Source organism: Temnothorax longispinosus, chromosome 4 (assembly GCF_030848805.1).
Source record: "Temnothorax longispinosus isolate EJ_2023e chromosome 4, Tlon_JGU_v1, whole genome shotgun sequence".
Lineage (NCBI taxonomy): Eukaryota > Metazoa > Arthropoda > Insecta > Hymenoptera > Formicidae > Temnothorax > Temnothorax longispinosus.
Genome location: NC_092361.1, coordinates 6,037,851 through 6,052,960, shown reverse-complemented (window position 1 = coordinate 6,052,960; position 15,110 = coordinate 6,037,851). Strand labels below are relative to the sequence as shown.

Genomic DNA, 15,110 nt, shown 5'->3' with positions numbered 1-15,110 from the left:
TACGTATATATGTATGTACACGCGTTGCACGTTGCGTTGCACGTTGCATACGCATACCCGGAGCGGTATCGTTTGAAGATGATGCGGATCGCGTTCGTGTTCATGCACGATTTTTTCGGTATTTTCGGAGTATATTCGTCGCGTCGCCTCGTACTCGTACCGTTCGCACGCGACGCTGTGTAGAAAGAGAGCCTGAGCCAAGTGGGTACTGTTCCCTCGCGGTATTTGTAAACACAGCCAGCAAATCTGGATGAGACCAGGGAGAGGATGATCGCCGCCTCAGAACCGGTGGTAAAGATAAATCATTAGAATTATTTATTTGTCCCGTAGGATCGAGACAATTGGGGAAGTACGGTTAACAATGAGCACGAGCGAAAGCGGTTTGCTTTAAGGTTAAGAAAATGTCACGGTGCGATACAGAGACTTTTATTACTGTCTCTCATTTCAGTTCTGACGTCTCGGCGCGGATCAAAATGTCCCCGAATCATGCCTTTTGCAACTCAAGTTGATATTTTCTTTATTAACGATTTATTTGTATTGAGTTAACCCTTTAGATTATAATGTTAGATGAACGACTATTGTTATCTGATTTACGATATGGATAATAATTACGTTACTTATAAAGTAAGAAGAGATTCTCAGTTATCTTCGAAAACCCAGTAATTTATAAAAATGATTGATAATATAAAAGCTGCTTGATGGTTTTTTTTTTTTAAGGAATACAAGCCAGGTGGCCAAGAGATAATCGAAAAGCATCCTGGATCCCTGATCAGTCAGCAGCTGTCCAATAATCGAACGGTTGGTGGAGAAAATGTTCTATTAAAAAGATTTAGCGAAGTAAATATATCGGATAAGTCTCCTGTAAGATTTTAAAATGAACAACTATAGCAAAAAAGAGAGAATGGGTGTAGCCCATGTAGAATTTGTGTAGCAATGTTGCCTACTTCAAAACACGTTTCTAGTTACATATATATTGATTTGAATATCATTTTGTTAATGCGATAGAAAATAAGATCAAATTTGGAAAAGGGCTTGTGTCTCCTGGCATCCATTCTCTCTCGTAATTCACTTTTCTCCATGCGGAGTCTTCGAAGTAAAATATTTAATGAAAATTTCACAATTTTTAGGAAGAGACATGGTTGGTACGCAGTAATAAAATATGTGAGGAGGAAGAGTTATATTACTCGGGGAAAGTAGCGGTTCACTGTAAGGGAAATCAGACTACTCGAGTGCTTAAAGCAACTTACACTTGTGAAACGGATATTAAGCATGCGCTTTGGTGTACCTTTCACACTAGTATCCCGGATCACTTGACCAAGAGTAAAGAACATGAAATTGATGGTTCGTCAGTCGACAGATCTATAGAGTGTATTTGCTTGCTTGACTCCTATACTCTTAAAGTTTTTACAGAAAATGGCGAAGACTATGTTTCTGCTTTGCAATTTCAGGTAAAACATCTGTTGTTTTTCTTTTTTTTTATGTGTGGAATAAAATATGTAGCCAAAGTAAAGACGTATTTGATGATATTGTATTTCTTTGCTTTGCATAAGTTTCTAGCAAATTATGAAATGCTTGAGCAAATATCAAAAATTATTACAACCACTAAATGAATTGTAGAGATTTATACTAATTTGCCATTATAATCATAATTTTAAATACATTAATTGACAGGTCTCCGCCGTTTGGCCGACAAAATATGGGATTATACTTGAAAAGTCTCAAGTGCCAATTACAGATTCGAGGTATGTATAATTTTTTAAAATTATGTTTTATAGTTCTTATGTTTTATAGTTTTATTTTACACAGACAAAATTTTAATTACAACATATATGTTTATTTTATTTTCAGATATGTATCATTTGAAAGCAGCAGATTACCAGCGCAACAAGATAATAATTTACCAGTGGCCTTTTCATTGATGCATCCATTAGATGAAATTTGCCCTTTACTTATTAAGCATGGTAAACAATTTTTTGTGGAATTATATATGAAGACTAACGTATAAAATTGCTTGATTTTATGTGAAAGTTCTGATTAATTTTTATCATACAATTGAACTAAAATTTTAGGATCTGTGTCGTATATGAACGAGTCGAGTCAGCAGATCATATTTACTAGTTCAGAGCCATCCTTTGCGGTAGTATACGATACGAAGACAGGCTTGCATTCAATTTACAAAATTCGCAAAGCGTCAGCCGAGGAATGTCAAATAGTTTGTGGAAGTAACGACACGATGAGTTTATTCAATCATTCAACAAATATGTCGCCATTAAATGTTGGCAGCAATTTATCCGCCAACAAAAGCTGCACTAATAAGGGTCCTCTAAGTCCCTTTCTTTTTGGTAAGAAAGATGATGTTAAACTGCTAAAGATAACAATTAATTAACATGGATAATAAAAAACATTGATATGGCTAAATGAAATGTATCTGTTGCAGGCATTTCAAGCTTACAAATAAATAACACTGGTATTAGTTTAGGATTGTCTAATACTCCGTTTGGATCGCGTACTACCTCTTATAGTACCAATTCGGGCGGGCCGTCACCTTCTCAGCAACAACAGCATTCACGTTCACAAAGCTCGATGGCTACCATTTCTCGTTGCCAATCACCTACGCATTCGGTGGCTATGTCTCCTCTGCTTGGAGCACCTGTAAACTCAAATACCTACCATAGCAGATTACATCAGACCCTCATGGTAACTGCCTTGAATCAAACGCATAGTCCAGCTGTCAGTTACAATAGCATCCGATTGAAAGATATTCCAACCGCGAGCAAACCTTTGTATCCCGAAATCTGTCTTGAACATGTATGGACAGAAAACGTTGGTTTGTCAAAGTAAGTATTCCGCGTGTTATACATATTGCCTACGCTTTCGGGAAGCTTTAAGGAGAAACTTATTTATATTTTTTAGATAATGAGGAAATTTTATTTATTCATTTTTTTTTTATTTTTTAGAGATACTGGTCGTGCATCTAAGGTTTTTTTAACATCAGACCTTGTTGGACAGAATTACTTGGGCTATTTGATTCCGAATCGTTCGCAACTGTCCTTAGTAAGATTGGAAAAGACTAACAAACAACAGCAGATCATTTTCGGGATGGTAACGAACATTGTGGCTAAAGATGCTATCAGTTTATCGGTTAGTACATATTGATGCACATACATTACAAAACAACATTATATAACTAATTTAGCATATTTCTTATTTATCTTATTTAAAGAACTTACAAAAGAAAGCATGAAATCATTTAAAACATAAGATATGTATATGATAATTGAAATAACTTAACTTACGTAAAGAATTGGCTTCTTCCAGAATTTGCATATGATAGCAATTGTGGATTTGTCAAACGGAATAGCGTTATACACAGGAGTTACATGCGTGGGCAAATTGCACATACCTGGGATGCTCTCGAATTTTACGGGCAACAATTACTTTTTGTCAAATAGTAATCATAAGCTTGGATCTCCATTTCCGAGACGAAGTTCCTTGATTTCTCAGAGCTGCACAGCCTCGCACGAAATTAAATTGGAAGAAGCTTTACACCTACTGAGTCCCGTAAGTGGTAATTGTGCTCGTCCGCCGATACTGTTGGAAAATTCATTACTGGACACAAACTTTCTCGCTTTAAAAGAAACTGTAGGCAATGAGTTAACCTATGAGGTAACCGTAGAATGCGGAAAAAAGCAATATTTTCGTATAACGTTACCTGTTTCCAGTACATCGCCTTTAGGTAAGTACATGAAATCTGAAAAAGATTTTATTGATATATAAAAAACTAAGTTTATTACAAGAATTGCAAATAATTTAAATTAGTTATTTGTACACACGTATTGTAATTAGTTTAGATAACATATTTTTTTTACAGTCACTAAATGTTTACATACGTTACGAAGCGTTCTTCAAAAAGATTTAGCAATGCAATTGCTGATTAAATGGTATGGCGCTAGAAATGCTCCAGGCCCACAAGACTTTTCGCCGGCGCAAGAATGGGATCTCTTTCTAATAGTTCTGTTCACATTATTGGGATATGATGTAGAAAAATTACGTCTGATGCGAAACAACGAAAAGGATCAGTGTACAGAACGTAACAGCCCTATGGTGCTACCCAAAAAGCAAAAGACTAGCAATTGTGGATCTACGGATGATTGGTTGTACATATTAAATTCGAACGAATATAAAAATTCTCGAACTTTTGCCTCGAATGTGCTGAAGGGTCAGAAGATATCAAACTTTCTCGGCACGACGTCTCAAAGTGCAGAATCGAGTAACGTTGGCAAAATAAATGTACAAGCCGTCCTGTTTCCACATTTTCCACTAATTTTATTTTCTCTTCATCTCTTGTACGAAGAATTGAAATTGAACAGCGTTATATCGGAAAGTCTGCCGTTGCTCGGGCAGTTATTGTATCAATTGAGCATGGATCTGAAATTCGAGATGTACGCTCATCATTACTTTCTTGATTCACCCTCGTTGTCGTATCTAAAAACCATGAAGTCTCAAATCAACGATTCAGACCTGCGGAAAATAGCATTTCTAAGTTACATGCCTCGGAAACCACCAGGCATATTTGAAACGTTAAATATCATGTTAGATGGAGCGGATGTAACTGCATTCCCGTATTTAAGCCACGTTAATCCAAGAACGAGAAATATAGTGTATCTAATCGCGCTTATAGCAAATGAAAATCGTGTTGATGTAATTGAAATGGAGAAATATATCAAATTAATTGTACCTGCTGGAAATCGTATTGATCTTCAAGAAAGCGGAAGCAAAACTGACAAAGAGATACTGAAGAAATTGGAGAAACCCACAACGGATAGGATAATATTATTATATCACGAGATGGGTATGATCACGCTGCAACAAGTTATCGAGTATTATAGAAATTATCCTTTTCTCAAAGATGTAAAATAATATTTTGATCCTAGGTATGAGAAAAGAAGACCTCGAGACATTGCCACCTGCGGTATCGTTGATGATAAAAGACGTTATGCACAGATGTAGAGAAAGTCCACCGTCAAATTGGCCTATGCAGGTGTACGAACTCATAGATCGCCAAGATCTAGCCGTTTTAGATAAGCATTTAAAACCATCATCGAGATTGCAATATACTGATGGCGAAACGAGGGATTACGCGATAAAGGATGAACAAGACGACGGCATGGAATTTGATGATATGGTATTTGATCATAAGATTTTTTTACGTTTCTTCTCATGCATATAATGCTTTGCAAAATTATTTGTAATCTATGTTAGACATAGGTATATATTTTTTACAATGCTTATAACTCGCGCTCTGTTTCATTCGATAGATATTAAAGTTACGATTTAGTAAGGATCATAGAATTGCTGAGGTGCGAAGGTTGCTTAATTCCTCGAAACCAATGAGGATAGCGATAGTTCAAAGATCGAATGTAAGCGATCACGAGTTTATAGAGGAGCAGGAAAGACACTTACTCACGTTATGCACGAGAACAATGGCATTACCTGTGGCTAGAGGCATGTTTACATTGAGAACTTCCACCCCGATGATAACGGAGCAATTACCCATTCCACGATTGTGTCTAACTGGTATGATTGCGTGTATCACGGCTTGAATTAATTTTTTAAATTGATTAATTAATTGTTTTAATCGTTTTTATTAGGTAAAGCACCGCCCCGTGGAACTACCGTTGAGTTAACTCACATAGACGTTCCGCCAAACATGAATCTGTGGCCGCTGTTTCATAACGGCATAGCTGCGGGCCTGTGTATTCATCCGGATGCTGCGAACATCGACTCGACATGGATAGTGTACAATAAACAGCAACAGGGTGAATATGGGGTAGAACACTCAGGATTTCTGATGGCTCTCGGTTTAAACGGACATCTGAAGAACTTAGCTCCTTTAAGTACATACGAATATCTAGCCGATTGTCACGAAGCCACTAGCGTTGGACTTTTGCTGGGCTTATCAGCAACGCATCGTGGCACGATGAACGTATCTATGACTAAATTATTATCGTTACACGTGGAAACGCTCCTGCCACCAACGAGTATCGAATTAAATGTACAACAGAATGTCCAAGTAGCGGCACTAATGGGAGTTGGTCTGGTGTATCAAGGAACTGCGCATAGACATATCTCGCATGCTTTATTATCTGAGATTGGTAATTGTCTATCGATAAACAAGATAAGTTTCAATATGTATGCTGATATATGAATTTATTTATAGGCAGGCCGCCAGGACCTGAAATGAAAAACTGTGTGGACCGCGAGTCATATTCCTTGGCAGCGGGATTAGCATTAGGTCTGGTAGTACTTGGCTCTGGTGGTGGAACAGATATACCTGCAAGCATACCTGATACTTTACACTATTACATGGTCGGTGGGCACATAAGACCTTTTTCTGGAGCACAGAAAGATAAATACAAGTCTCCCAGGTACACTGAATTTATATATAATGAATAAAAAAATCCATGCAATTCAAAACATTCTAATTCGAAGAAATTTGTTTCGAAAGATCTAAAATTAAAACCTTTTCTGCAAAAAATATTTGCAATTTTTTTTCTGCACGTTAATAAAATAGAATCAGTAATATAGGAAAGTTTTCCTCGCGAACAATTTATAAATCCGTATCTTTGTTTGCAGTTATCAGATACGTGAAGGTGACTCGATAAATATCGACGTAACGAGCCCAGGAGCAACGATAGCTTTAGGATTAATGTATTTTAATACCGGAAATCGTGCGGTAGCCGAATGGATGCAACCACCCGATACACAGTATCTATTAGAATTTGTGAGGCCAGATTTCCTACTGTTAAGAGTGCTCGCCAAGTCGCTGATCTTGTGGGACGATATCGAGCCAACCAAGTTGTGGGTTTCTAGTCATGTGCCGAATATCGTTTATAAATACAGATTGCAAAAGCCTACGCCGGAAGTCACGCAGAACGTGGATTTGGAAACTATCAAGTAAGCGATCGTATCTTCTTGAAAAAGCATCTGTGTATCTCTTACCATAATCTGATGTGGAAATTTATGTAATCGTTATGATACAATTTATAGCCAGGCGTACTGCAACATTATAGCGGGTGCTTGTATGGCACTGGGACTGAAATATGCAGGCACTGCAAATAAGAACGCTTTCAAGACTTTGTATAATTATGCTCAGATGTTCACGGCGTTGTCGCACAAAACTATAGCCGAATTGGCTGGCAAATCGACCGTTGAAACATGCCTAAACGTTGTTCTACTTTCAACCGCCGTGGTGATGGCGGGTACCGGCAATTTAGACGTAAGTCTTGATATTTAATGACTAATCATGGAACACTTATTGACGATCTATAATTCTATACATAACTATGCAGATTATGAGGATATGCAGACACATACGCACTCGCGTAGGACCCGCCAGCGGCGTAGTCACATACGGTTCTCATCTGGCAACCCACATGGCTCTTGGTCTCCTTTTTCTGGGTGGTGGAAGATATACACTTTCTAACAGTCCGAATGCAGTTGCCGCTCTTATAATTTCACTTTTCCCAAAGTTTCCAACCCACAGCAATGACAATAGGTTTGTAAACTGTTATTCTTATAATCATTTGTTTTAAATTTCTTAGACAATAAACTTTTGTATCTAAACAGTGTTATTACTTCAACAGGTATCATTTACAAGCGTTGCGCCACTTATATGTGTTAGCAGCTGAACCACGTATTATCTTACCGAGAGACATAGATACTGGTCAGTATTGTTACGCGACAATACATTTAACATTCGAGACTGACAAAGAAGCCGAAGGCCAAGAGATCAGTCTACAAGCGCCCTGTTTATTACCACAGTTATGTAGTTTGAAGAAAATTGAATTGAAAGATTCAAGATACTGGAAAATTACATTTTTAAAACATCACAATTGGCAGCAACTAGAAAACATGCTGGAAAGACATGATTTCTTAAGTATCAAGCAGAGAGCTGGTTGCTTATCGTATCTGGAAGATCCTCATGTAATACATTATTACTTAAAGTTATATTTATTTTGTTAGACGTTTTGTAAATATCACTGATAAGTATTTTATTTTATTTTGTAGGGTTTTAGAAGCTTAGTGGCTCAAACTCTAACGACAGAAAATGCAATCGCATGGGCTGCACGGCCAGAGCATGTCACATCATTTACAAATGATAAAACTGTGTTGAACATAGTGACGTATTTTTTGCAATGGTCTAAAAAAGGAATGGTTCGTTCCGAATGTATCAAGTATTCATCGCAAAACGGTACGATTTGATTGTGTTTTTTAAATATAAATCTTAATTCAAGATTAACAGATAATATATCTGTAAGATATTTTACGTAGTTTTTTATAACTTATACGATATTTTCGGCATGAAAAAGAATGAGATTGTACTATTACTAGTTATTTCACAAATTAAGAGATTCTCTTGATACATTTCTTTTTCCATGCTAGATCTCGTAACTCTTTCGATTGTGTATTTTACACAACGATATTTTTATCGAATAATTGTAAATTTACAGATGTGCAATGCAAAATGCCAGAATTTGAACAGTACTTTCTTCATATATTCGCAATAATTGTGTACGAATGCATTACAAAAGATAAAGTAAGTCTTATACCATCGTGGTTGCACATAATTAAAAGTATAAAAATTATTGAGGAGCAACCGAACAGCTTTGCGATATGGCAAATAAAGCTCCTTTCGTCACAAATATCGAGAAGAAACAACTTTGCGGATGACGAAAATCCATTGTTCAGCATAGAAAGTATGCTCGCGATTAAACAGAAAACAGCGATCATTTTGGATAAATGGGAACACGGTATTTTTTAACGCATTACATTTCAATGGTTTATTGTTATATAATTTTGTTATATTTAACTTTTTTTCTATTTTTCAGAAATGAAATCTGTGTTTAAAGAATATCTTACAAACGGAATGGTGCAGGCTGATACCACAACTCTAGCTAAAATGTGTGCATATTTTATATTCTATGGCATACCATATCCGATCGAGGATAAATCAATTTGTAAGTTTCTACAAGCATATATATGTTTTTTGTTCTTGCACTGATAAAAATGTGTTTTACTTTCTTCTATGTTTCTTTTTAGTGAATTCGGTTACGACAATGCAGTGTTCTTCTAGTACACCGAATATTACACTGTATAAATTGCGCAAGATTTTACAGACAGTTTAAAGGTTTAAACTGTCATTATGTAAAGTCATTATTTAATATAAAAATACATGTACTATATATATAATAAAAACGTTGAAAATGGTTGAACAAGATCTTATTATTTTTTCTTGTCGTCAAAGTCATCGTAATCTTTTTATTTGTTATACTTGTAAAGTAAGAATATTATTGCACATCAATATCTAGCTATGTGAAATAATTTATAATTTTTGCATTGAATATTTGATAAAATTTACATGATAATAAAGAATAAAAATCTTACGAATAAAGCAATTAAAAAGGACAAATTATTCAGAAATAACACATGTATACATAGCATATGTCAATACTTCAGGGATTGAATTTAGGGTCAAAATAAGAAAAAAAATACATCAATATAGGCTTTATTTTAAATAAACTGTAACAAAGTCAAAATAATCATAATATATCTGTATAAAATATTTGTACTCGTACATTAATATATCTATATGTTACATATTATTATCCAGGCCCACAGAAGTCTTAAAATTAACCTCCCTCTAGTTGTACTCCATAGAATTATTTTTTATGTAACGATCCGATTCGATATATGATATATACATTAAATTAGAGCCGCAAATATAATCGATGAAAATTACAAAATGTTATGCAATTAGCCTGTTTCGTCTTCTATAAAATTGTTCTTCATGTATAATAGGTGTGCCAGTTATTGTGTGTATCAAGTTGTCGATCGTTTCTCCAACAAATGTATAAGAATATAAGCATCCAACTAAAATACCACCCAGGTGACCGATGAAGGAAGAATTTGGGACCAATAGGTGTATCAATATCAGCTCAAGCCACACCGCTAATTTACTCGGTACTACAAATCCACCAATATTGTGCAATTTGTCGCGTTCTTCGCACAGCGCGATGACTTTCAATGCGAATAACGTGGCAGAAAAGCCGATGGCGCAAGCTGTGAAATATCCATAATCGGCCGTTAACTGCATCAGTATGTATCCTAGGGATACATACATAGCGCTACATCCGATGGATAATATAACGAGTAAAAGTGCAAAGTTTATCGTTCCGTAGATGGGCTCCAAGTAGGAGCCCTTCAGAATGAAGGAAAGCATGTTGTAGTACAAATGCATGTCGGATCCATGTTCGAAATTTGAAAAGAAGAATGATTGCCAGTCTTTGTACTTAATTATTTTCACGGCCGATATGCATACGTCCTCCGCGTTCCACGGCACCCGTATCAATCCAGCGTACAGTAAAGTCTAGAAAGAGAGTGAATATGTATTATTTTGTGCGCTCTATAAATACAATACTACTCGGCTGCTTGTAAAAGCTGCATATTATAAAGAGGGATTCAATTCTTTTATGAAAATTAAAGCAAACTGGGTTTAAAATTATAGAATAATGGAGTCAGATTGTTAAAATTATAAAAAATGTTTATGGTAAAAATTACCTGAGCGATGACTCCAATTAGAGTAGCAGGTGGTACTTTGTCAAGTCCATAGTTCAGAATCTGCATACCCAGCAAGAATATCCCGTTCTGCAGGGCCTGCTGTCGTCTTTGATTACGTATCATTACGATGTAGTATATGACGCAATATTTCGTTTGATGAGATAATCAGCCTTAGAACACTGGAAGATGTGTCACATCTCTACGAGAGTCTTCTGCGAGTAAATTTTAAATATCCATATTTTTTTATTAATACAGATAAGTGTGTAAAATAATTCACTTCTCAAGTTACGCTGAAAATGTGCTTGCTTGACGTTTCTCGTTGCGTATGTAAAAAAAAGATTCTGAGGAATCGAGGCTGTCGCTTGAAACTGTAAAAAGAATAGAATAAAATTAAAAGCAATTTTTTATTAAAGTAAATTATATGGGTAGCATTTGTGCTCCGATCTTATGGATTATCTTGAATCTGGTTTCAAGTGATCTGAAATTTTACTAGTCAAGCTAATTTTATAAAATCTGGCGATTAAACTGAAGCAATCTGAACATTAAATATAAGATCGGACTACAAATGCCACTCTAACATTTCAAAATTCTGCATGAATGGAATAGGAGTATCTCAGAATAATTTATTCACTTTAATAAAATAGAAGGCAGGATAGTTAGCTCATAACCTCAACAATTTGTAATATTATTTTCAAAAGCTTCAGGATAAATTTGTTTATATAAAACCATTCGATTAGATGGACGAGGAACATAATCAATTTTGCATTACAAAATCGCGCGCAATTCGTGCATACCGCCGCCGTTGTTCAACCGATAAGATGGATTTTCTAACCTAAAAAATCCCTCCTTCAACGCGTTCTAATTATGTTCGTATCCCGATTCGTATTTTCACGACCGCGTCGACTTTTGTGTTTTCCTCAAGGAGACCCCTGACAAGTTTCGAAACCGGCGAGACCGTGCAATTTCCAAAACTGTCAGAATTATTTACGATCGACATAGAAATGACGAAACGACTGAACGGAACGTGAGATGAAATTTTGAAGGGAAATTTCACAGCCGAACTCGCGAGGCTACGTAGCGCACTTCGATTGGCCGCGCCATGTCGTTGGCCTCCTCACTCCTTGCTCGCGATGTATCGCGAGGTATCGGAGTCGGAGTATCGAAACTACTCCGAGACCCACATGGCCACCGAAGCTACAGCTACATATGATGCGCCGGGAGCTGGTGCTGGGGGACGCGTTGTCGGCCGCGTAGCGGAGCCAGCGGAGTTCCTCCACCCCGAAGCATGTTCTCCACCGCGCATCTGTATCCGAGAAGATAAGGACTTGTTTGGCAACGTGCGATCGCTTTCTCTTATCGCGCCGATAAGATAGCTGATCTTTTAAAAGGACAACAGGAGACGAGTGTTCGCGATACTGCTAGATAACGTGGTTCTCTGGAGACGACAACAGGGATCCTTATTACTTTCTACGTGACAGATGCGTCGGTAGAGTGACACGAGGAGCGTTTGAACGATATCTCGCAAAAGGTAAGGCACCTGGGTGATTCTCATTGATTACATATTTGCCGTTGTTGGGCATAAAAATAACGAAGCTTTCTTTGTTGACAAGATGGTAAGAAGGGACGGACTTTGGAAGCTGACCCAGCTTCGGGAGTTGATGAGGAACGTTCAAGGTGTACGAGAGAAGGGTATCCAGGCTCTGATCGTCAACGGCGAGGATGCGCATCAGTCGGAGTATTCCACCGAGCGAGACCAGAGGCGACGTTTTATCAGCGGTTTCCGTGGTTCCTACGGCACGGTGGTCGTTATGCATCACGCAGCGTTGCTGTGGACCGATGGGAGATATTATCAGCAAGCCATGTCGGAGTTGGACCCGCCGGAGGCGTGGACTTTGATGAGGGAAGGTTTACTGGATACACCTACCATCGGTGCATGGCTGGCTTCGAATTTACCTCCGAAATCCACAGTCGGAGCGGACGCTGTTCTAATAAGTTATACTCAGTGGATGCGATTGCACAGTATCTTAGCCGCCGCTGGTCATTGCTTACTTCCACTTCTTGAGAACCTGGTGGACAAAGTATGGGCTGATGAGCAGCCGGCGCCAACGGCCAATATAATATTGCCGCAATCGTTACGATACTCGGGCCAGAGTGCAGGAGACAAAGTAAGATTGTGTCGCGACGCTATGCGAGAGAAGGGCGCGACGATGCTCGTGGTAACCGCGCTGGATGCGATTGCATACCTGCTAAATTGGAGAGGATCCGACATACCTTTCAATCCAGTCTTCTTTGCATACGTTATTCTCACCTTGAAAGACGTATATGTCTTTATAGATAGAAGTAGAGTTAGCCAGGAGGCGTTGGAGCAACTGAAGAACGAGGGTGTCGATCCAATCTTTCACCCCTACGAAGATTTATATGTTTACATGAAGGAGCTCGTGAATTCGTGTACGGATCAAGATAAAATTTGGATCAGCAACAAATCCAGCTTTGCGCTACACGCCCTATGCGGGGATATTAAGAAACATACGGATATTACGCCTCTTAGCGTCATGAAATCGATAAAGAATTCTATCGAGATAGAGGGCATGAGAGCGTCGCATGTGAGAGATTCGGCCGCTCTTGTAAAATATTTTGCTTGGCTAGAAGATAAGATAAAGAACACGAACGAATGTATTACGGAAATCTCCGGTGCGACACGATTGGAAAAGTTTAGACAGTAAGTCGATTACGTTTTTACGAAGCGACTCTTTTTACAATGTAAAATGTATATAACGTAGATACAAGACATTTATTTTTTTTTATAAGGGAACAAGCTCACTTCGTCGGATTAAGTTTTACCACTATCTCATCTGTCGGTCCTCACGGAGCAGTTATTCATTATTCACCTACGGCAGAGACTGATGTGCCTATTACAGATAAAGAACTTTATCTCTGTGATTCTGGTGCACAGTATCACGATGGTACGACAGATGTAACGAGAACGTTACACTTTGGCGAGCCCACGAGTTTCGAACGTGAATGCTTCACCAGAGTTTTTAAGGGACAATGCCGACTATCGACAATGATATTCCCCCTGAAAACGAAAGGGAATTACCTCGACACCCTGGCACGCGAAAGTTTATGGAGCGTTGGGTACACGAAAATTTTTATTAAAATATTACAACACACAGAAAATACTATTTTACGTGAGAAAAATCTGATTCTCCTGATATCTAATTGCGAATTAATTTTGCAGTCTCGATTATCTTCACGGCACCGGCCATGGAGTAGGATCCTATCTCAATGTCCACGAAGAGCCGATTGGTATCTCGTGGAAGCCGCATCCAGACGACCCAGGTTTACAACCGGGAATGTTCTTATCAAACGGTATGATAAAAGCACGTAGATAGAATGTCATTTACGTAATCAATTGAATCAATTGAACGCAACATGTATCTTAAAAAGCAGAGCCGGGATATTACGAAGACGGGAAGTTTGGCATTAGATTGGAGAACATTGAGTTAGTTGTTCCTGCGAAGACTCCTTACAATCACAAAAATCGAGGTTTCCTGACTTTCGAAACCGTTACGCTTGTACCTATTCAAACGAGTCTGCTCGATGTATCAATGCTTACGGACAAGGAGGTACGCACATTCTCACATATTTCTGACTTTATTTCAAAATATTTCACTTACGCTTCACAACGTATCTTATTCCAGATCGAATATTTAAATAATTATCATGTAAAGTGTTTGGAGGTTTTGAAACCTTTGCTACAAGGACCGGAGAACATTCAGGCACTTAAATGGCTTGAAAAACAAACCCTTCCCATTTCTCGCTGAAGATTTATCTTTAACTCAACACGATGAGCTGTAAAAAAAAATTTCTTGAGATCATGTAACAATTTTATCACGATATATATATATATTAAAACTATGAGACATGTACATTTTTCAACTCCCCATCTATTTTCTCAGTGCATGTTTACGTAGAAGCTGCGTTATACGTATATGATCGAGCAAAAGGATATATAAAATATCTGCCTTATCTTTATTTGATGTATTTTCAAGAGAAGCATTTAAAAATTGGCCAAGTTCGGATTGTTCAAAAAGCGCGTGCGTATATAGACGGCATTATTAATTATACACGAGAAAACGGAAGACGATACGATCGTATTTCACGATCAAGCTACTTATTATCAATGGATTTTCGATACATAATTCCTCGTGAGACGAGATTAATTTGTATAAGTAATCGATATCCCTCGTAACCATGTAAAGCGATTAATTATAGGCGTCGTTCATTATTTAGATCTTTTTATAATATAATTACGGCGAGAGGGAGGGGAGGAGGGGGAAATAACATCTCGCAGGCGCATCTAGGGATGATGGGGAAAACAACGAGATCAGGAGAGCAGGATATACAGTTGTGTCGGGTCCCGAACGAGATAAAACGCGTTTCTCCGTGTATCTTGCGCTTGTCGTTATCGCGTTATCGTAATAGAAAAC

The 15,110-nt window shown here is 37.7% G+C and overlaps 3 protein-coding genes across 7 annotated transcripts; 2 read left to right on the top strand and 1 right to left on the bottom strand.

Moving 5' to 3' along the window:
* Positions 1-9: 9 nt before the first annotated feature.
* Shtd (anaphase promoting complex subunit 1) lies at positions 10-9,280 on the top strand. Of its 4 annotated transcripts, none has more exons than XM_071775139.1 (22): positions 10-291; positions 718-798; positions 1,128-1,448; positions 1,672-1,742; positions 1,849-1,961; positions 2,070-2,342; positions 2,438-2,837; positions 2,958-3,141; positions 3,319-3,736; positions 3,872-4,852; positions 4,935-5,185; positions 5,319-5,577; positions 5,652-6,155; positions 6,221-6,428; positions 6,637-6,957; positions 7,051-7,279; positions 7,353-7,558; positions 7,647-7,986; positions 8,071-8,254; positions 8,514-8,813; positions 8,892-9,020; positions 9,103-9,280. In XM_071775139.1, exons 1-22 carry the CDS (start codon positions 268-270, stop codon positions 9,186-9,188), a joined length of 5,883 nt encoding a protein of 1,960 aa, XP_071631240.1. In that variant the 5' UTR covers positions 10-267; the 3' UTR covers positions 9,189-9,280. The 4 variants fall into 4 exon arrangements, with proteins under 4 accessions (XP_071631240.1, XP_071631238.1, XP_071631237.1 ...); XM_071775137.1 differs by having other exon boundaries at positions 718-861; XM_071775136.1 differs by lacking the exon at positions 10-291 and adding an exon at positions 338-624 and having other exon boundaries at positions 718-861.
* A 272-nt stretch (positions 9,281-9,552) lies between these two features.
* Positions 9,553-11,658, bottom strand: LOC139811087 (rhomboid-related protein 4). 2 transcript variants are annotated; one of them, XM_071775143.1, is made up of 4 exons: positions 11,453-11,658; positions 10,910-10,988; positions 10,621-10,832; positions 9,553-10,429 (listed from the first exon to the last, which is right to left on the bottom strand). In XM_071775143.1, exons 3-4 carry the CDS (start codon positions 10,741-10,743, stop codon positions 9,809-9,811), a joined length of 744 nt encoding a protein of 247 aa, XP_071631244.1. In that variant the 5' UTR covers positions 10,744-10,832; positions 10,910-10,988; positions 11,453-11,658; the 3' UTR covers positions 9,553-9,808. The 2 variants fall into 2 exon arrangements, with proteins under 2 accessions (XP_071631244.1, XP_071631243.1); XM_071775142.1 differs by having other exon boundaries at positions 10,621-10,988; positions 11,415-11,657.
* A 180-nt stretch (positions 11,659-11,838) lies between these two features.
* Positions 11,839-14,538, top strand: LOC139811086 (xaa-Pro aminopeptidase ApepP). Its single transcript, XM_071775141.1, has 6 exons — positions 11,839-12,148; positions 12,231-13,339; positions 13,429-13,755; positions 13,859-13,989; positions 14,071-14,246; positions 14,322-14,538. The coding sequence occupies exons 2-6, from the start codon at positions 12,231-12,233 to the stop codon at positions 14,442-14,444; spliced, it is 1,866 nt and encodes a 621-aa protein (XP_071631242.1). The 5' UTR covers positions 11,839-12,148; the 3' UTR covers positions 14,445-14,538.
* Positions 14,539-15,110: the final 572 nt, after the last annotated feature.